We start from the raw sequence: 23219 nt of genomic DNA on the forward strand, positions 1-23219 counted from the left end.
AATAAGACCAGAAAATTGATTGACGGAATCTCATTTCCTGTTAGGAAATATAAATATGATAGCAGGCAACATAAAATGCCCAAAATTTAGTACACTCAAGGCCATTAGGTTAGCTGCTGTGAGAAATGGAAAAATTCACCATGATAAGTTCTCATTCTCAGGATGTAAGTGACTCTGGCAAAGACAGAATTTATTGCTTATCCCCAGTTGCCCTAAGAATATGGTTCTGGGCCTTCTTCTTGAACCACTGCAGTCCTTGCGTTCCCATAAAGACTTCATTGAATCAGTTGGGTTTTACGACAATCCAACAGCTGACACAAGCCTTTTTTAAAAAAACTGATGTGTCTTAAGCTAAATTTAAATTCTCAAACTTCTAGGTGGGATTTGAATTTACGTCCTACTGGAATATTAGTCCAGGCTTCTGGAATAAATAACCACTACACTTTCAGCTTGACATTCCTGACTCCAACAAACAAACCAAAGGAAATTAGATTACATCCTTTGGAATTATAATTCGGACTATTGTTATGAAGTGTTGAGTACCCTAATTGTATAGACATTAATGGATTGAAGAACACCATTATCATGAAGTAAACCAAAACATCTAGAGGTTGTGGTTTATTTTACTGTGGTACAATTCTCAAGGGTGGGGGTTCTTGGATTTCAACCCAAAGGCTTGAATTTTACTGATTGGGCAGATGAACCTGTTGAGAGGTTAGTTTGGTAAGTCTTATTAAGGAATTCATAATCTTAGGTCATTCAAAGGTAAGTATTTATTAACTACTAGAAAATATACACATATGTCAACCATGCTACTGCCAGGTGAGCTGGGTTGCATGGCACCATCTTCATCAGCTGCCAGCTGTTGAGGCACCTCATGCCCATCCTCCTCCTCTGAAGCTGTCGCTCATTTAGTGTCTTTCTCTGGCTCCAGCTCTATTCCCCTTCTGGGGTGACAGGTTGTGCAATGCATAGCGGATGATGATGATCGAGATAACCTTGAGGTTGCACTGTTGTTGGGCTCCCCCAGATTTATCGAGGCATCTAGACTCATCTTTAGAAGGCCAATGGATTGCTCACCGATGGCCCTTGTTGGCAGCAGTTGTATATGTTTTGCCTGTATGTTGGTATTGTGTACAGGGGTAAGAAGCCATGTCTTCAGACCCTTGTCCTCCAGTATCCAGCCATGAAGGTGTTCGGATGGCCAAAACTGCTGAGGCAATTGAGACTGTCTATGAACGTACGAGTTGTGGCAGATTCTCGGAAACATCGTGCACACCTGCATAATCGCTTAAGGTAGTTGCAGATGACTTGAGCATTCAGGGAATGAAACCCCTTCCTTTTCACAAAGAGCATGATGCTAGAGAAAAATCACCCAAAATTCAAGTAGGAATGTAAGGTTAAGATTTTAAAAATTAAAACATTTTCTATAAATTCTGTCCTGCAATACCTGTTAGTTAGCATTGTTCAAATACTCCAGCTGCTTTATGGGAAGCAGGCCGAAACATAATTTTAAAATGAGGCCTTAATGAGCCTTGGACACTTACTAGCACATCAGGGTGCATCCTGGATGAATGGTTGGCCTCAGGACTCTGTGTTCAATTGTCGGGAAGCTGATCTACAATAGACATCAGCTCAGTTCACTGGCAATGCCATCAGCCATTGCATTAAGGCCCAAATTCTTTTTTCCATGTCTCTCTTTTTAAAGAGAGGGATTCATGTTGGGCTATGCTTCCTCAGAATGTGGCAGTACTCCAGGACCTTGATGAAATGAGGATGCTTTGTGATTGACCTGGAGAACTGGCAGGCTATTTAACTGAAGCAAGTGTTTAGGCGGAGGTGGTGGCATAGTGGTATTGCCACTGGACTGGTAATCCAGAGATCCAGGGTAATGCTCTGGGGACCTGGGTTTGAATTTGGCAGATGGTGGAATTTGAATTCAATAAAAATCTGGAATTAAAAGTCTGATGATGACCATGAAACCATTGCCGATTGTCATAAAAACCCATCTGGTTCACTAATGTCCTTTAGGGAAGGAGATCTGCCGTCCTTACCTGGTCTGGCCTACATGTGACTCCAGCAATGTGGTTGACTCTTAACTACCCTCTAAACAAGGGCGGTTAGGGATGGGTAATAAATACTGGCCTAGCCAGCGACACCCACATCCCATGAACAAATTAAAAAAAAGTGGAGAGCTAAGGTGATAAGTTACCCCTATAGTTTTTTGAATTGCTACCTATGTACAATCCTGGGAGCTGCTTAAAAATTACAATGAAAGAGGAACATTTTGCGTTGCATCATGTGATTAGTTCTAGGTTACTTCAGTACATTTTGCTCTTGCTGGATCTGCATTGTCCTGACCAACCCTTCCTGTATTTTATGGGATTGTCCTGTGTTTTAAACATTTGTCCTGCGGCCCTTATGAAATCTCCCCGGGACGCCATTTGTCCTGTACTCTGTAACCTCGTCAGACCAGAAACCCAAAATCCGTAAACACCAGTTGTCCAAAATTTTTTCAGCCACTCTGCAATTCCCATCCTCACCACTCATGAGGCTGCACCAGCCCTGGATCAATCGATCACTGAATCATCAGGCTGCTGCCTGCCTGTTGTGTGTGGCAGAGAGGGGACTAATTATTGTGTGTGTGGGAGAGAGGGGCTAACGACAGACCAGTTAGTATAACATTAGTGGTGAGTAAGGTTTTGGAATCCTTAATCAGATTGAAAAAAAAATCAACAGGCACTAGAAGAGGTTTGAATTAATTAAGGATAGCCAGCAAGGATTTGTAAAAGGCAGATTGTGCTTGAGGAGAGAGAGGGGGGCTAATTACTGTGTGTGGGGAGAGGAGAGAGAGGGGGGCTAATTACTGTGTGTGCGGAGAGGAGTGAGAGGGGGGCTAATTACTGTGTGTGGGGAGAGGAGAGAGAGGGGGGCTAATTACTGTGTGTGCGGAGAGGAGAGAGAGAGGCTAATTACTGTGTGTGGGGAGAGGAGAGAGAGATGGGTTAATTACTGTATGTGGGGAGAGGAGAGGGGCTAATTACTGTGTATGGGGAGAGGAGCGAGAGGGGGGCTAATTACTGTGTGTGGGGAGAGGAGAGAGAGGGGGGCTAATTACCGTGTGTGCGGAGAGGAGAGAGAGAGGCTAATTACTGTGCGTGGGGAGAGGATAGAGAGAGACTAATTACTGTGTGTGGGGGGGAGCAAGAGGAGGGGGGAGAGGGGTCTGATTAGTGCGTGATGGGGGGTGAGGGGACCAATTACTGTGTGGGGGAGGAGAGGGGGTTAATTACTGTGTGAGGGGGAGGCGGGTTAATTACTGTGTGGGGGAGGTGGGTTTCATTACTGTGTGGGGAAGATGGGGGTAATTTTGCGTGGGGTAGAGGGGGCAAATGACTGTGTGTGGGGGACAGGGGGTTAATTCCAATGTGAGGTGGATAGGGGGTAATTACTATGTGAGGCGAAAAGGGGATAATTGCTGTGTGTGGGGAAAGGGTGTTAATTACTGTATGCAGGGAAGTGGGGGTAATTACTGTGCATGGGGGAAGAGGGGGCAATTACTGTGTGTGGGATAGAGGGGGGTAATTACTGTGTTTGAACCACAATGAGTGGTTCAGGTCTGGAATGCACTACCTGGAAGTGTGGTGGAGGCAGGTTCAATCGAGGCATTCAAGAGGGCATTAGATGATTATTTGAATGGACACAATGTGCAAGGGTATGGAGAAAAGGTAGGACAATGGCACTAGGTCATAATGCTCATTTGGAGAGCTGGTGCAGACATGATGGGCTGAATAGTCTTCTTCTGTGCCGTTAAAACTCTGTGATTCTGTAATTCTGAGAGGGAGTAAATACTATGCCGTTGCCTTTGGATCTTTTTTCCTTTCACACAGGCACACTGGACCCCTGCCAGCAGCCCCAAGGAGGAGAGTAAGTGCAGGAAGAGTGGGACTGCTAGATTGACAGTATGTCTGCAAGTTATTTCCCTCAGTGAAGTGAGACCCCTCTCTCCCACCCCCACTTTCACCACCCCAGCCCCATGGTTGAAGTATCTCTTACTTTATTTCTTAAGAGTTGGTCACCCTGATATCTCTTTCCCATGCAATAACCATTCCACAAAGCATTATAGGCACCACGGCCTCTAAGGTCATCAGATATAATAAAGTATTTACAAAACTGTTGCAGAAACAAAGTGCAAACAAGGCAAACTTCAGGACCCTTCACAGCTCGAATGTGACTTGCATCTTTTGGTTTTGCTTATTTGCGTTTATTATGGTCCATTTATTCGCAAGGTTTTGAATTCTGATCTTTGCGGTTTGGGCATTGTGTTGCATCTTAAGTTTCAGGAGGTAAAGTCTGTAGAATCATAAGAGAAACTTTATTGACCATGCTTCTGAACCTGATTCTCAAGCCCCCGGCCAGCCAAGTCTCCTTCGGTAGAGCTAAGGGAAAGTAAAGAAAGCATCAAGGTATGTTTTCTGGCTGCATGGCCAGTGTCACAGGAATAGAGTAATAGGGGGCCAGATAATCAGTCACAGATCCATATCTTTTTTTATTATTCATTTACAGCATGTGGGCATTGCTGGCTAGGCCAGCATTTATTGCCCATCCCTAATAGCCCTTGAGAAGGTGGTGGTGAGCTGCCTTCTTGAACCACTGCAGTCCATGTGGTCTGGCTACACCTAAAGGGCTGTTAGGAAGGGAGTTCTAGGATTTTGACCCAGCGACATTGAAGGAACAGCGATATATTTCCAAGTCAGGGTGGTGAGTGGCTTGGAGGGGAACTTGCAGGTGGTGTTTCCATATATCTGCTGCCCTTGTCCTTATAGATGGTAGTGGTCATGGGTTTGGAAGATGCTGTCGATGGAGCCTTGGTGAATTTCTGCAGTCCATCTTGTAGATGGTACATACTGCTGCTACTGTGCATCTGTGGTGGAGGGAGTGGATGTTTATGGAAGGGGTGCTAATCAAGTGGGTTGCTTTGTCCTGGATGGTTTCAAGCTTCTTGAGTGTTGTGGGAGCTGCACTCATCCAAGCAAATGGAGAATATTCCATCACACTCCTGACTTGTGCCTTGTAGATGGTGGACAGGCTTTGGGGAGTCAGGAGGTGAGTTACTCACCACAGGATTCCTAGCCTCTGACCTGCTTTTATAGCCACACTATTTATATGGCCAGTCCAGTTCAGTTTCTGGTCACTGGTAACCCCCAGGATGTTGATAGTGGGGGATTCAGCGATGGTAATGCCGTTAAATGTCAAGTGGTGATGGTTAGATTCTCTCTTGTTGGAGATGGTCATTGCCTTCTGACCATACAATGGAAGGAAGGACATTGATGAAGCAGCTGAAGATGGTTGGGCTGCGGACACTACCCCGAGGATCTCATGCAGTGATGTCGTGGAACTGAGATGATTGACCTCCAACAACCACTACATCTTCCTTTGTGCTAGGTATTACTCCAACCAGCGGAGAGTTTTCCCCTTGATTCCCATTGATTCCAGTTTTGCTAAGACTCCTTGATGCCACATTCGGTCAAATGCTGTCCTGATGTCAAGGGCAGTCACTCTCACCTCACCTCACCTCTGGTGTTCAGCTCTTTAGTCCATGTTTGAGCCAAGGCTGTAATGAGGTCAGAAGCTGAGTGACCCTGGCGGAATCCAAGCTGAGCGTCAGTGAGCAGGTTATTGCTAAGCAAGTGCCGCTTGAAAGCTCTGTTGATGACCTTTCCCTCACTTTACTGATGATCGAGAGTAGACTGAAAGGCCGGTAATTGGCTGAGTTGGATTTGACCTGCTTTTTGTGTACAGGACAATCTCTGGGCAATTTTCCACACTGCCAGATGGAATGCAGTGTTGTAGCTGTACTGGAACAGCTTGGCTAGGGGCGTGGCAAGTTCTGCAGCACAAGTCTTCAGTACTATTGGCAGAGTATTGTCAGGGCCCATAGCCTTTGCAGTATCCACTACCTTCAGCCATTTCTTGATATCACATGGACTGAATCGAATTGGCTGAAGACTGGCATCTGTGATGCTGGGGACCTCCAGAGGAGGCCGAGAGGGATCATCCACTCGGCACTTCTGATTGAAGATTGTAGCAAATGCTTCAGCCTTATCTTTTGCACAAATGTGCTGGGCTCTTCCATCATTGAGGATAGGAATATTTGTGGAGTCTCCTCCTCCAGTGAGTTGTTTAATTGTCCACCACCATTCATGACTGGATGTGGCAAGACTGCAGAGCTTAGATTTGATCCGTTGGTTGTGGAATTGCTTAGTTCTATCTATCTTATGCTTTATGCTTTTGATGTCTAGCAGGCAAGCAGTCCTGTGTTGTACCTTCAACAGGTTGACACCTCATTTTTAGGAATACCTGGTGCTGCTCCTGGCATGCCGCCCTGCATGCTTCATTGAACCAGGGTTGATCCCCTGGCTTGGTGGTAATGGTAGAGTGGGGGATATGCAGGGCCATGAGGTTATAAATTGTTGTTGAGTACAATTCTGCTGCTGTTAATGGCCCACAGTGCCTCATGGATGCCCAGTCTTAAGTTGCTAGATCTGTTCGAAATCTATCCCACTTAGCATGGTGCCACACAACATAATAGAGGGTATCCTCAATGTGAAGGCAGGACTTCATCTCCACAAGGACTGTGCGGTGGTCACTCCTATTGATATTGTCATGGACAGCTGCATCTGCAGCAGGGAGTTTAGTGAGGATGAGATCAAGTATGTTTTTCCCTCTTGTTGGTTCCCTCACCAGCTGCTGCAGACCCAGTCTAGCAGCTATGTCCTTTAAGACTCGGCAGGCTTGGTCAGTAGTGGTGTTATCAAGCCACTCTTGGTGATGGACATTGAAGTCCCCCACCCAGAGTACATTCTGCACCTTTGCCACCTTCAGTATTCCTCCAAGTGATGTTCAACATGGAGGAGCACTGATTCATCAGCTGAGGGAGGGCTGTAGGCGGTAATCAACAGGAGGTTTCCTTGCCCATGTTTGACCTGATGCTATGAGACTTCATGGAGGCTGGAGTCGATGTTGAAGACTCCCAGGGCAACTCCCTCCCGACTGTATACCACTGTGCCGCCATCTCTGCTGGGTCTGTCCTGCTGGATCTTTGCCACTACTGCATGGAGCTTCCAGTCGAGCTTTTAAACGGATCTAAAATATGTTCACCCAAAATAGGCACAGGCTTCACTGAAATATTATAGTGCGTTCTGATTAAGTACAATGTGATTTATCACCCGTTTACAATATGCCTGCATTCTATGCTCCATTCAGCTATCATTCGGCTAAAAGAAAGTTCCGTGTAGGATGGAGCTTTTCAGGCATTGAAGCTTTTTAGCATTTATTTTAATGTCTAGTTTTACAGTAACTTTTTTAATACCAGTGTTTGCTAATTTTTTTGGCAATTTATGCAAAATATTTTCATCTTGTATTTTGTCACAGCAGCACAGAATATTTATGCGGAATTTAAAATAGCTGAATATTGTCTGCTAATTCATCTGAAGTCTAAGTGTAGTTGAAGCAATTCCACGAAGGGTAGAACAGAAGGATCTGAAAATCTAGGGATAGATGAGGCGCTTCTAAAATACAAACATCTATCGGAACTCAGGGAAAGAAGAAAGAAAATAAAGAAATGCGAAATACAATGGTTACTGAAAATCTGAAATAAAAACAGAAAGTGTTGGAAATACTCAGCAGTTCAAGCAGCACCTGTAGAGTGAGAAACAGAGTTAACCTTTCAGGTCCATGACTTTGCACATAGGAGGTTATGTGGGGGGTGGTGCAGTGGTAGTGTCCCTACCTCTGGGCCAGAAACTCTGGGTTCAAGTCTCATGCCAGGATTTGTTGGCCACAGAAGGAATGTTCATGATGCAGTTCAACGGGCTGATAATCAGCCTGTGAATCCTTCCTCAGCTGCCTGCCCCTCTGCTTGGGGAGGGGAGGTAAAAAAACTATGTGTGAAGATTATGTTTTAAAATAATGACCTTCCATCACTGCAGAAATGTGATAGGTTTTAAAGAGGGGAAATGTGGTAAACAGGATAGATTAAATCACAAATATTGATGGAAGGCCAAAGGGAATGATAATGAGAAAAGTAAAGAAACAAAAGATGTGCCTAAGCGAAGGTGTGAATAGTAGAATGATGATCAGTTGCAATCCAAAAGAGAAACTAAGAGTAAGACTGAAACATGCACAGGGAAACAAAATGGGGATAGAGATCCAGCTGGAAGGAGGTGAGACCTCCAGCAAAGAATTGGCAGGCAGGAGATCAGCTCACTAATCATGCCTGAGCACCGGTGCCTCAAGAGGCAAAGGTTTTCTTGGCAGGTTGCTGTGGAATAGGTGGGCACACTTTGCCAATGGCTGACAAGGTACCTTTCATTGGAGAGCTAACCCCCGTCCTTGGGACCCTGCCTCTTTCCAAGCTGTGCAGTCTCTCCTCCTGCAAGGAAGGAACGCAGAGATGTAAGTGCTCGTAATGACTTGTGTGCAGAGGAGGGAAGGACACCATTTGAGGAGGGTGCACGTGAGGCATGGGTACAAAAGGGCAATAGTGTGAGTGTTAGCTGCTCAGATGGAGATGTGAGTCGAGAGAGGAATGAGTGGAGTTGCAGGGTGTGTTGACCTAAAGTGTGTTGCGCAGGAGAATGCTGAAAAGGTCAGAGTGTAGGGTTTGGCAGCTGAAAGTGATATATCATTCACCTGTCATGTGTTTCTGAGGCTGGAGGGAACAGACCCCTGCTGCTGACTTCCTCAACTACTTCCATTCATGCCTGCCTGTTTGGTTGGAGAGCTTGTCTCTTCCTCCCATCCTTGGGATAGTTCACCTCACTGCAGTCCCTTAGATTCCACAGTGGGACGTCCAGGTAAGAGTGAGAGATCAGGGAGGTAGTTTTCAGAGGTAGTTTCAGAGGTAGTTCTCACAGGGAGTAGTTGTCCCCACTCTCTTCTCCATTTCAGTGGTTGCTGCAGCCTGAAAAATCCAAGTGTAACTGAGCTTTTCCTCCCCATGCCATGATCCCTTTAATTAGAAAATCCTTCCTCTGACAGAATGGATGTGGCATTCTGCCCTCCCTAATTAATCAGGGAGCCCAAAAGTGGGATGACAATTGGTTGACAACGGCAAAAAGCAACTGCCAGATGTGCTGTGTTGTGTCGTTCTTGCAGGGAGTAAAATGAGAAGATGCTGCCCTGGAACTTAAAAGAGTGCCATGGGATTTTTTACATCCACTTGAGAGCACTGATGGGTTCTTGATTTAACATTTCATCTGAAATATGGGCCAAGATTTTATGGCCCCTCCCATCCAACAGGATATTATAGTCCCACCAAACTGAATGGAGATTTAAATGGCTCACTGCATCCACTGCAGGGAGACATGATTTTATGTTGAAGGGTCTGAAGTGGGACTTGAACCCACAACTTTCCTGACTCAGAAGCAAGAGTGCTAGCACTGAGCCATACCTAATATACATGAGCAACAAGGTGGGCAAGTTACAAAGTCTCCATTCAGTAGGCAAATCAAGCTAAAATTGATTTTAAAGCACACTAAATATAGGTTAAAGTGGCACTATAGTAAGAAAGTACACCAGGAAGATCAGCAGGCATCAAAGCTGGACTACTCATACCTGTCATTATTCCACAATCCATAGCTACATATCCTGGCACAGCTGCCTGGAAATTACTGAAGGGAATTGCTCCACAGATGCTTGAGTCAACAGGCACTGGCTGAGCTGCGACATCCGCTGCAAAGAGGTCAATATTTTCCACGAAGGGTGTTTTTTTAATTCGCTCATGGGATGTGGGCATTGCTGGCTAGCCCAGCATTTATTGCCCACCCCTAATTGCCCTTGTTCAGAGGGCATTTTTAAGAGTCAACCACATTGCTGTGGGACTGGAACCCCATGTGGGCCAGACCAGGTAAGGACGGCAGATTTCCTTCCCGAAAGGACATTAGTGAACCAGATGGGTTTTTACAATAATCGACAATGGTTTCATGGTCATCATCAGACTTTTAGTTCCAGATTTTCATTGGATTCATTTTCCACCATTTGGTATGGTGGGATTCAAACCCAGGTCCCAAGAGCATTCGCTTGGGTCTCTGAAGTGTGAAACTAGAACATCATTTTAATGGGAGACTTCGTGCAACTTAATATAAACTGGGAAAATTTAAGCAGTTTAGAATAGAAACTAATAGATGTAGTGCATGAATATATTTTGATCCATTCTTCAAGGAATCCTTGAGTGGCCTATCTTAGTCTGGAATATTCATTAAAGACCAAGAATTGTACAAGAATTGGAAGACATCACACCTCTGCCATCCGCAGACTGATAAAGCTTAACGTGACCTTGGAGCCAGAAATACTTAATTGCCAAGTACGTAACTTTAAAAGGGCTACATTTAATGAAATAATGGAACAAGTAAAACAAATAAATTGGAGAAACTTGTTTGACAACACTTCAGTGGAGGATACTTTTAAAGGTGTAACATTGAGCGTGCAGGATAAATACATTCCCAAAACCAATAAGACCAGACTAAGCAAATACAACATATAGAAACATAGAAAATAGGAGCATGAGTAGGTCATTTGGCACTTCAAGCCTGCTTTGCCATTCAATAGGATCATGGCTAAACCTCTATCTCAACGCTACACTCCTACTCTCTCCCCATACCCCTTGACGCATTTAAAGTCTAGAAATCTATTTCCTTCTTATATATATTCAGTGACTTGGCCTCCACAGGGTTCTGCGGTAGAGAATTCCACAGGTTCACAACCCTATGAGTGAAGAAGTTTCTTCTCATCTCAGTCCTAAATGGCCTAGCCTGTAACCTGAGACTGTGACCCCTTGTTCTAGACCGCACCCCCCACCCACCCCACCCCCCGCCAGGGAAAACATCATCCCTGCATCCAGTCTGTCCAGCCATGTCAGAATTTTATGCGTTTCAATGAGATCCCCTCTCATTCTTCCAAACTTCAGTGAACACAGGCCTGGTCAACCCAATCTCTCCTCATTCGACAATCCTGCCATCCCAGGAATCAGTCTGGTGAACTTTCCCTGCACTCCCTCTATGGCAAGTGTATCCTTTCTTAGGTAAGGAGACCAAAACTGTACACAATACTCCAGGTGCGGTCTCACCAAGACCCTGTACAGCTGGAGTAAGACGTCCTTGCTCCTGTACTCAAGACCTCTCGCAATGAAGGCCAACATACCATTTGCCTTCTTAACTGCTTGCTGCACCTGCATGCTTACTTTCAGGGATTGGTGTACAAGGACACCCAGGTCCCTTTGTGCATCAACATTTCCTGATCTATCACCATTTAAATAATACTCTGCCATTCTGTTTTTCCTACCGAAGCGGATAACTTCACACTTATCCACATTATACCGCACCTGCCATGTATTTTCCCACTCATTCAACTTGTCTAAATAGTCTTGAAACCTTTAACATCCTCCTCATCACTCACATTGTCACCAAGTTTCATGTCATCAACAGACTTGGAAATATTACATTTTGTTCCATCATCCAAATCATTGATATATATTGTGAATAGCTGGGGCCCAAGCACTGATCCCCATGGTACCCACTAGTCACTGCCTGCCACTCCAAAAAAGACCTATTTAGTTCTACTCTCTGTTTCCTGTCTACTAGCCAATTCTCAACCAAACTGACAAATTACACAGTAACAATGTGAAGTCCATGAATTGTATTCAAATAGCTAAGATGAAGCTGAAAGAAATCTTAAGATTCTTAGTAGAATCATCATTAAACATGTTCAACCATTGCAAAGCAATATTCATAAAAGCTAATAGGATATTGAACTACAAAATCAAAACAATAGAATATAAGTCAGGAAATATGACTAAATGGAGTGGCGTGTTGGCTGATGTTATTGACAAGAGTCTGAGTTACAAGAAAAGACTAAAGAGACGTGGGCTTTCAAACCCAGAAAAGTGGTGCCTGAGAGTGGAATATAAGATTGTTAAGTGTGTAGAGTTAACTCACAATATTACTTTAAATTAAACTCAAGAATAGAACTGGGGACACAAGTTCAAACTAGTAAAAGGCAGCTTAAGGGCTGATATCAGGAAATTCCTTACAGCAAGAATGATCAATGTCTGGAATAAACTTCTCTATAGTCCAGGGGAGTTGGGAACTCAAGAATCATTTAAGATCCTACAGTTGGATGCTACAGTGGGAGGACATTAGGATCTCTCTGGATGGATGAATTAATATGGGTGGAAAGCTTCCTTGTCTGTAATTGTCTTTTGTATGTCACTGTGCTTTTGCTTACTAACATTGGTGTCTTTGCTCTTGGTCATTGCAAGTTCTGTCAGACCATTTGCCCTTATGTATAATGACAAAAAGCAGCTTTATGTTAGAATGTTGCCTCCAAAATGCATCAGAAGTTACTCCTCTACATGATGTTTGTGTGTTTCCTGTTTCCCTAAGTGGCTGTGAGTGAGAAGTGAATAAGATTTAATAATTGAATGATATTAACCTTGATCTTGGGGAAGATCTCTAGATTCATTCTTCCCTACTTACTCCATCTTCTTAAATGCAAAGACGTCCAGGGCTTGTAATTTATTAGGCCCTCCCACGCTCCAGTTCAAACCAACTCCCTTGTTTGTTTTGTCATTGAAGCAGAGCAGTAGTCTTCACTTCAAAAACAGAATTACCTGGAAAAACTCAGCAGGTCTGGCAGCATCGGCGGAGAAGAATAAAGTTGACATTTCGAGTCCTCATGACCCTTCAACAGAACTGAGTAAAATTAGGAGAGGGGTGAAATATAAGCTGGTTTAAGGTGGTTTGGGGGGGGGGGGGGGGGGGGGGGGGGGGGGAGAGAAGTTGGGGGGGGTGGGGTGGTTGTGGAGATAAGCAAGCAGTGTTAGGAGCAGATAATCAAAAGATGTCACAGACAAAAGAACAAAGAGGTGTTGAAGGTGGTGATATTATCTAAGAGAAGGTGCTAATTAAGAATGGATGGCAGGACACACAAGGTACAGCTCTAATGGGGGTGGGGTGAAATAAGACTAACAGGGCATAAAAAGGTATAAATTTAAAAATAATGGAAATAGGTGGGAAAAGAAAAATCTATATAAATTATTGGAAAAAAACAAAAGGGAGGGGGAAGAAACGGAAAGGGGGTGGGGATGGAGGAGGGAGTTCAAGATCTAAAGTTGTTGAATTCAATATTCAGTCCGGAAGGCTGTAAAGTGCCTAGTCGGAAGATGAGGCTTAAACCAGCTAATATTTCACCCCTCTCCTAATTTTACTCAGTTCTGTTGAAGGGTCATGAGGACTCGAAACGTCAACTTTATTCTTCTCCGCCGATGCTGCCAGACCTGCTGAGTTTTTCCAGGTAATTCTGTTTTTGTTTTGGATTTCCAGCATCCGCGGTTTTTTGTTTTTATCTCTGTAGTCTTCACTTGCCAGTTGAAGGAGCACAAATACAATAAGAGGTATGTGCTGAACCTGCAGCTCATAATGTGTCATGCTGCTAGGTTACATAATAACAAAGTAAAGTAGTGGAAAAGTCTATGAAGTTCATTGGCCAGTTGTATTACACTAATTTTATTTATGAAACCTTTGAAAAGATCAATACGCTGAGATTTTCAATAGTAAGTTGCATCTAGAATGAGTGTTGTACTGGAGCATGTCTATATATGACAAGCAATGAAAGATCTGTAAGGTTGTGTGAGCAGTGAGTGTGGGACAAACTGAAAGGTAACACCTTGCAGCACACATACTTGGGGCATCTACAGAGAGGGTAGTTCGCATGCTGAGACTTACTGCCACTTTCCATCAGCATTGTTGTATTGCTGTTCTTTTCAGGATATTGTTCTAGAGTTCCAGGCACGCTTTCCTTCACCCATCTCAAGCAACAATACTGTATCTTCACTTCACCAACCATCAGAGGCTTTGGATTCTGTGCCATTCCATCACTTACTCTCAAACTCTGTTTGTTGCCCTCATATTCCCCCCCCACCCCTCCAATACCTTGGCTTTTGTCAAACATTTCTTCCTCCTTCTGATGCAGCTTACTTGCAGCCTTTAGAAAAGTTGAACTAGGTTTTTTTTCCTTTACAGACTACTTATGTGCACAATTCCCTTTCATCTCCCAACTTGGTGGAGCCCCAGTGCCAGGAAATATGTAGTCTCGCAATTTATGGCAGATTTCAGAACATCCTGAAAAGCTGGACAAATGACCCAATTTTGCTCCAGTTACACTGCTTCGCCGTCTGATCCTAGAAACCTTGCAGGGATGGACACTGTAAAATGTCATTGCATAGGGAAGTTGCTTTCAACAAATTATTCCATGAATGGTTTTGATCCACAATTCCAAAGACTGCACCCTCAGTAATCAAATCAGAACCAATGCATTTACTATTAAACAATGTACTCACCAATAAAAATTCCAGTCTTCACAAGCTGATACCTCGATCCAGCCTCTTTTTCAAAGTTATTTGCAAGGACAGACTTGTCAATGTCCGTTACCCATTTCACTTTCCCTGTCATGATTTTTCTGAAGCATGTGAACGGCCACAAATTCAGTTAACACTGTCAAAGAAAGACACAATACTGTATTCGCAAAACAACCCTAAGATCTGTAGGAATCTGTACAAACCTTATATACTCTGGCCAAAATTTTCATCCTAAATTCATGGATTTTTGTTATTTCTTGAGGGAAAACTCTTAACATTGTTATGCCACAGTGGATGGTAAATGCTGAAATGCTCAAATCCCAGAGGGAAACTTGAAACAGCTGCCATAACTGTTTTGCAATTTGTATTTTTATTTTGAGATGTGTGCCTTGAATTCAGTGGTAATAAGTCCACTGACTCTTAGAGGATTTTTTACAAAACTAAATTAAACATTTATTAATAAAATAAATGTTTCTAAGCACATATATAGGTCTATAAATTACTACTATGATAACTTCTAAATCCCTAATTAATCTACCTCCCAGTTACACCTCCCTTAAGGCAACAGTAAAACAACATAGATTTCACCAGACCCAAGCAAAGCACAGAATACCCTGGACAGTGATATTTAAAACTAATTCTCTTAGCTTCGGTTCCTGTAGACAGCAGCTTGGTACATCGAGGCTAGAGGCTTTTCACAATTGTTAGATCTTAGAAATCCTTCTTCTTACACATAACCTCATCTCCTTTACACAGGTTCTCCTTTTTTAATGTAAATTCCATTGTCCCAATATATCTTTGCAACTTTACTTTTTCCATAACATAAATCTTTCATACTACTCATATTATCAGTAATCTTTGGGAAAAATAAACACACTGTTTGACTTAGCCTCTGTTGGCTAAGTGTAACACCTTACCATGTCTTTGAAATTCACAACTCTGGTTTATCTAAAAACGCAAATGTTCTTCACACATCCCATTCTAAAACTTCAACCATGTTTACGTATTTAGCATTTCAAACCTAGTTTCCCTTTTGATACATGAAAGCACCCAGACCAGCTGTCTGTAATTCAATTAAAACCCACACACACACACACCTACACAGAGAGAAACTAATCCAAACTCCACAATTAGCCTACTTTTACAATAAATTACAATAATATTATGAAAATTATTATATTTTCATGACAATGTTCTATTGTACTGGTATTTTTGTAATTCAAAGATATGAATGTGTTCAAAACCCATCATGGTAGTTTGTGAATTTTAATTCCTTTTTGAAATTCTGGAAATAAAGCTTGTCTGAATCAGTTGTGACTCCAGTTTCATGTTAACATGGTTGACTCTTAACTGCCCTCTGAAGTGGCCCAACAAGCTACTCAGTTGTATTGAATTGCTCAATGAGCCACCACTTTCTCAGGGGCAAATAGGGAAAAGGAATAAATGTCAGTCTTGCCAGTGATGTGCATATTGGGAGGATGAATAATTGAAATCAGTTAGAAATACATTTGTTGCTAGCAAATCGGACTGCCCATGTAATTTTGGTTATCAGCCATCCAACCATTTTATAATATCCAGTTCAGTAGTAGCATTCTTGTTGTTGTGTCAGAGGGTTCAAGTCCTATTCCAGAAAATTGAGCATATAATGCAGGCTGACACTCCAGTGTAGTACTGAGGGTGGGAGTGATGTTCCGCCTTTTAGATGAGATGTTAAACCAAGGCCCTGCTTGAGTCCTCAGGTGGATATGAACGATCACTACTTCAAATAAGAGCAAGGCAATACTCCCCATTGTCCTGGCCAAATTTATCCCTCAATCAAATTCAATAAAACAGGTTTGCTCTGGATTTTGTGATAAAAATAATACTGAGGCTGTAAGCACTTACAATTATTAAGAGCAACTTGGGTAACAACTTCAGTAATCTCATGTGTAGTTAAATGTGGAAATACGGAAGTTGGTATCTGATTTGCTCTCCTCCTCCTCAAGCTTCACTACACCAGTACCTTTGCTGATAGAGTCAGCGTTAAAACAAATGAAGGGTGTGAAGTTGTGGTAGTTAGCCACTAAACACACCAGAAAATGTTAGGGCTGGTGCATTCAGGTGTAAGTGAATTTTTAATGGTGTTTTAAGTTTTAATTGCTCCCAAACAACCTCTCTGGCACTGAAAATTTAATGTTACAAGTGTGGAGTTCCATCTTTTCATAATTTAGTTATTATTGGAGATTTTTTTTTAATTAAACTTTTCTTTGTCACTTTTCTCTCTCTCCCTTAGTCCCATCTTTCTTCTGCTCACTTTTGTTTTCTGCACATGATTTTACATTGACTTAAACATTCTGATTTATACTTCCTGGTTTAGACACTGCATGCCTCAATGTGGACTCCGCGGCCTGATTTTTGAAAATCCACACTGTTGCTTGCTCTGCTTGCATATTGCACTGATTCCCTGTAGCGGGCACGCAACACTGAAAAGGATCTCAATACTATAAGAAGGCAGCTCACCACCACCTTCCCAAGGGCAATTTGGGGTGGGAAATAAATGTTGACCTTGTCAGCATTGCCCACATCTCATGAGTAGGTTTGCTGCCGACTGCAAAATCCAGGCCAATATCTGGTCATTATCACATTGTTGATGTGGGATTGTGCTGTGTGCAAATTGGCTGCTGCATTTCCCACATTACAACAGTGACTGCAGCTCAAAAGCACTTAACTGACTGTAGAATGCTTTGGGATGTCCTGAGGTTGTGAAAGGCGCTATAGAAATGGACGTAAAACAGAAAGTGCTGAAAAAACTCAGCAGGTTTGGAGCCATCTGTGGAGAAAGAAGCAGAGTGAATGTTTTGAGATCCTCATTTGACTCTTCTTCGGAACTTTGCTTTTATTTTATAGAAATGGACATCTTTGTTCCTGTTTTATAACAGGCTGTCTGTCACCCAATGCAGCTTCCCAACAGCAGAGCTTGCCACTACTAGTTTCATTGATTCCCACCTTGCAGTGGCACCTAACACTATCACTGGTTCACATAGTTACACGGTCTGTTGCTCAGACCCATCAATAGTTTTGATGCAGTCAGTAAATGCATTTCTAGACATGTTCTCTGCATCCTACGAAATCGGTTCGACGGATCCCACTGGTCGAAAATAGTCGCACGAAAATATTCACCAAATCATTTTTTTTGTAATCACATTCATTTGTCTGTCTTTCCTTTTTCTCTCCTTGCTCCTTTTTGACGCAGATCAGTTCCAGTGAAACCAACTATGTATTACTTTTTGAAAGGGAAAAGTTGTTTTCTATACAACCTCCAGTTCTAAGAAGACGCGTGTATCTCATTGATAATCGGCTGCACCCACCGCTCGACCAAAACTTACCTGGGCGAGGACACCAGAAAACTTTTCAACTTAATTTATCCGAGTCCTCTGTTTCTTTTGCATATTAGGCTGTTCCTTAGCAACCGTTAAGGCTGAGCCCGGTAGAGGTTGAGAGCGCATGAGCTGTAGGATTGCCAAGATTTCAGGTCCTGAAATAGAGGAAAGAATAAATTGCGAAGCCATTTAGGAGTGTGCCCAGCTTGTTTACATGTTACATTTGTGTTGTTTGGCTATTTGTTGTCAGCATTTTGACCTCATTGCAATGTTTCTTTTTTTGAGACCTGAAATCTAAAGTAATGCTCGAATATTTGTATTCTTCTTGTAATCTAGACTTCTACATATATTATGGTTATGACTGAATACGTAGAAACATTATGACTGACAGAATAGCCCGAGGAATATACATTTTGTAGTGAAATACGTAGAAGATTACATTACTTCCCAAAAACAATTGTGCCTGTCAGTGAAAAATCCCGAAACTCTCGGATTGCACTACTAACTGCTTCATTGTTTGCTTAGCTTTCAGGACCAGAAAACAGCATAAAAATGGACAAAATTGTAGACCACAATTCCCAAAATATGGCTCCAATATTCCATAAACCTCTACCATAATCATCAGAAAACAGAAGCTGTGACCATTCAAATCCTGCTTCCCATCATGTGCCAAACTCAGATTTCCTTTTACAACAGCAACAACTTGTATTTCTATAGCACCTTTAACATAATAAACAGTCCCAAGGCATTAAAAACAAAATATCACACTAAGCACATAAGATGATATTAGGGCAAATGACCAAAACCTCAGTCAAAGAGGTAGATTTTAAGAATTGTCTATGGTGGAGCAATTAAAATTGTGGATCCTCAAAAGGCGGTTAGAGGAGTACAGATACCTTGAAAGGTTGTAGGGTTGGAGGAGATTGCAGAGTTGGTGAGGGATTTAAAAACAAGGATGAGAATTTTAAAATTTAGGCATTGTTTAACCAGGAGCCGATGTAGGTCAGCAAGCACAAGGGTGAGCCTTGGAATGAGTTAGAACATCAATTGATTATTCCATTGTGCTGCATCTGAAGTGTGCCACTCATATTGGGCCGGACTGCTCAGTAGAAACTGGAAGCAGTTAAAAGCTATAGTTAGCAAGAACCCTACAAGAGCACTATTTAAAGGGCTCATCCACTACCTACATGTTAGTTACTAGTTTGTCCTGTTAACTACTGAGTTTTTTGGTTATTTCCTGTGTTTCACAAGTTAACCTTGACTTCAGGGAACAACTTTGTGCTGGTGCTGAATTGTTTTTGTCTGCTTTGCAAACAGTTCTTTCAAGTGGTGTAGTAGCAAATTTTGAGATGCAGGGGCTCCAAGAAAATATGTTAGCCACATCATTTCTAAATCTACTATCATGTTGTTTTCCGATGTATTAATCATTTGAGTCCCCCAAAATCAGTAAACAATGCTTTTTAAATGAAAAATATTAGTGCCGGTAGGCGGTAGGCATTTTATTTTGAACCGAGTGGCATTTTGAATCATTAATTTTTAGCGTAGCTAGAATTTCATTATGCAACATTTTACAGATTGAAAATCTGTGATCCAAAATCCTCAGGACGCAGTGCGTTTTGGATTTCAGATAATTTTGGTTTTCGGATACCACACATAGGACTAGCCCTACTTAAATTTCAATAGCCTAAGCCTAGGCTGGCCATAGTCTAAAGTGAATAAATGGCTCGAAAAGTAAGATGTATCCAAATGTAAACTCACCCTTCCATTCCATAAGCCTCAAATTTTGTTAAGCAGCCTTTTATGTGACACCTTGTAAAATGTTTTCTTACTCTGGACCCCGTTAAGTGTCATAGCATCAAGTCAAACATGGGCAAGGAAACCGCCTGCTGATTACCACCTATTGCACTCCACCCACCCCCACCAGCTGATGAATCAGTGCTGCTCCATGTTGAACACCACTAAGATGAATCACTGAGAGTGGCAAGGACACAGAATATACTCTGGGTGGGGGACTTCAATGTCCATCACCAAGAGTGGCTCAGAAGCACCATTATTGACCGAGCTGGCCGAGTCCTAAAGGTCATAGCTGCTAGGCAGCATCAACGGCAGGTGGGGCGAGAACCAACAAGAGGTAAAACCTACCTGACTTTGTCCTCACCAACCTACCTGTTGCAGATGCATCTGTCCATGACAGTATTGGTAAGAGTGACCATTGCACAGTCCCTGTGGAGACACAGTCCTGTCTTCACAATAAAGATACTGTCCATTGGGTTGTCTACCAGCATGCTAAATGGGATAGATTGTGAACAGATCTAGAAGCTCAAAACTAGACATCCATGAGATACTGTGGGCCATTAGCAGCAGTAGAATTGTATTAAACCACAATCTGTCACCTCATGGTCCAGATTATCCCCCACTCTATCATTACTATCAGGTGGACCAGGAACCAGGGGGATCAACCCTGGTTCAATGAAGATTGCAGGAGGGCATGCCAGGAGTAGCACCAGGCATACCTAAAAATCAGGTGTCAACTTGCTGAAGTTATAACACGGGATTACTTGCATGTCAAACAGCGAAACAGCATGCAATGGACAGAGCTAAGTGATCCCACAACTAACAGATCAGATCTAAGCTCTGCAGTCCTGCCACATCCAGCCGTGAATGGTGGTGAACAATTAAACAACTCACTGGAGGAGGAGGCTCCACAAATATCCCCATCCTCAATGATGGAGGAGCCCAGCACATCAGTGCAAAAGACAAGGCTGAAACATTTGCTACAATCTTCAGCCAGAAGTGCCGAGTGGATGATCTATTTTGGCCTTCTCTGGAGGTCCCCAGCATCACAGATGCCAGTCTTCAGCCAATTCAATTTACTCCACATGATATCAAGAAATGGCTGAAGGCACTAGATCCTGCAAAGGCTATGGGGCCTGACAATATTCCAGCGATAGTACTGAAGGTTTGTACACCAGAACTTCAAGTGCCCCTAGCCAAGCTGTTCCAGTACAGCTACAACACTGGCATCTACCTGGCTATGTGGCAAATTGCTGAGGTATGTCTGTCCACAAAAAGCAGGACATCCAATCCAGCCAATTACCTTCCCATCAGTCTACTCTTGATCATCAGTAAAGTGATGGAAGGTGTCATGAACAGTGCTATCAAGCAGCACTTACTCAGCAATAACCTTCACTGACGTTCAGTTTGGGTTCCGCCAGGGCCACTCAGCTCCTGACCTCATTATAGCCATGGACAAAGGAGCTGAACTCAAGAGATGCAGTGAGAGTGACTGCCCTTGATATCGAGGCTGCATTTGACAGAGTGTGGCATCAAGGAGCCCCAGCAAAACTCGAGTCAATGGGATTCGGGGGAAAATTCTCAACTGGTTGGAATCATACCTAGTACAAAGGAAGATGGTTGTGTTTATTCAAGGTCAGTCATCTCAGTCCCAGGACATTGCTGCAGGAGTTCTTTAGGGTAGTGTCCTCGGTTCAACCATCTTCAGCTGCTTCATCAATGACCTTCTCTCCATCATAAGGTCAGAAGTGGGGATGTTCGCTGATGATTGCAAAAAATTCAGCACTGTTCATGACTTCTCAGATACTGATGCAGTTTATGTCCATATGCAGCAAGACCTGGACAATATCCAGGTTTGGGCTGATAAATGGCAAGTAACATTCACGCCATACAAGTGTCAGGCAATGACCATCTCCAACAAGGGAGAATCTAATCATCGTCCTTTGACATTCAGTGGCATTACCATCGCTGAATCCCCCACTATCAACACCCTGGGGGTTACCTCCTAAACCTGTGATCTCTACCACCTATAAGGGCAGCAGGTGCATGGGACACCACCACCTGCAAGTTCCCCTCCGAGCCACAGCCATCCTGACTTGGAAATATATCAGCATTCCTTCACTCTCACTGGGTCAAAATCCTGGAACTCCCTCCCTAACAGCACTGTGGGAGTACCTACACAACATGGACTGCAGCGGTTCAATAAGGCAGCTCACCACCACCTTCTCAAGGGCAATTAGGGATGGGCAATAAATGCTGGCCTAGCCAGCGACGCTCACATCCTGTGAATGAATAAATAAAAAATTTGCTACTCACCAATCCTCTGGCATCTCCTGTATATTTAAGGAAGATTGGAAGAATAAGGAAAGCCCTTCTGCTATCTCCATCCCTACATCCTTTAGCAATCTAGGATGCAAGTCATCAGCACCAGGTGACTTATCTACTTTAAGCATTGCCAGCTTTTCCAGTTCTGAAGGAGAGTCATACAGACTCAAAATATTAATTCTGTTTCTCTCTCCACAAATGCTGCCAGACCTGCTGAGTCTTCCCAGCACTTTCTGTTTTTATTTCAGATCTCAAGAAACTGCAGTATTTTGCTTTTCTTTCCAGTATCTTCTCCCTTTCAATTTTCACACGATCCATTGCCTCCACTATCTCTACAGCTCTATAAGGAGGGGGGGGGTGGGAACCTAGAGAAAGTGACTATTCCTTTGCAACTGAGACAGTTCAGGCGCAGTCACATTGATATGATTGGGGTCGGACTCCTAGTTTATCTGCCCACTCAAGCAACGCAGACGCATCAAAGTGCCACCAAGCTCTCCAGTGCTCCCCCAACCCTGCACCCCCACCCCAGGCTACAAATTCATGTGAATTTTAATGGACTGCAGAGTTATACAATCTCCTCGCTAAAGCTGGCCATGTAGCAGTCACTGCTGGAGGTGCTCACAGCCCCTTGCAATGTCAGCATCCCAGTTTGGACCAGTCTCCCCCATGGTTCAAGCTAACAGGGCAGCCATGCAACGCACTATTCTCTGCCCATCCAAGTGGTGGCCAGCACTCTCCAGGGAGTTAAGGGGCGTCACACCAGGACAGGTTCTTAGTACACCCATGATAACCACGTGTCTCTCTCATTCTGCAGGAGGAGTACGTAAGGATCATGGAGCCTGGTGAAAGCTGTATGCCTGATGGCCTACAGGGCGCAAAGAAGACGGAGGAGAGAGCAACTGTTATGACCGATGCAGTTGGTAAAGTGGAGTTATTTTTTAAAAATCCCAGATGGAAACTTTAAACAACTGTCATAACCAATAATTTTAAGTGTTATGTCTGAGATGCGACTCTGAACTCAGGAATCAGACCACGAGTTCTCGAAGTTTTACATTAAACTAAATGAAACATTTTATTAATTTACACAGGTTAAAATATATGTACACATGACTACAAATTACAACTGCCATAACTTTTAACAAATTCCCAAACTAATCTCCATTAAGGCAACAGCAATCCCATAGACTTAACAAAACACCAGGCAAAGCATTTTCACCTTACGAATTCAAAATGAGGTTCCTTTCACTGTGGAGCCAGTTGGAGGCTTGCAGCTGCCTTTGATCTTCCATTGCCTCCACCTGCACACCCAAAAACTACTGAATTTA

At 43.1% G+C, this 23219-nt stretch overlaps 1 protein-coding gene across 1 annotated transcript in view; it reads right to left on the minus strand.

Moving 5' to 3' along the window:
- The window catches only part of LOC144696373 (polyglutamylase complex subunit TTLL1-like), a 65684-nt gene extending 51135 nt beyond the window's left edge, over window positions 1–14549 (minus strand). The window contains 2 exon segments of the mRNA XM_078567583.1: window positions 14399–14450; window positions 14453–14549. Coding sequence (XP_078423709.1) covers window positions 14399–14450; window positions 14453–14510 — 110 coding nt within the window. The 5' untranslated portion in view covers window positions 14511–14549.
- Between the last annotated feature and the right edge of the window lie 8670 nt (window positions 14550–23219).

This window comes from Cetorhinus maximus, chromosome 22 (genome assembly GCF_964194155.1).
Source record: "Cetorhinus maximus chromosome 22, sCetMax3.hap1.1, whole genome shotgun sequence".
Classification (NCBI taxonomy): domain Eukaryota; kingdom Metazoa; phylum Chordata; class Chondrichthyes; order Lamniformes; family Cetorhinidae; genus Cetorhinus; species Cetorhinus maximus.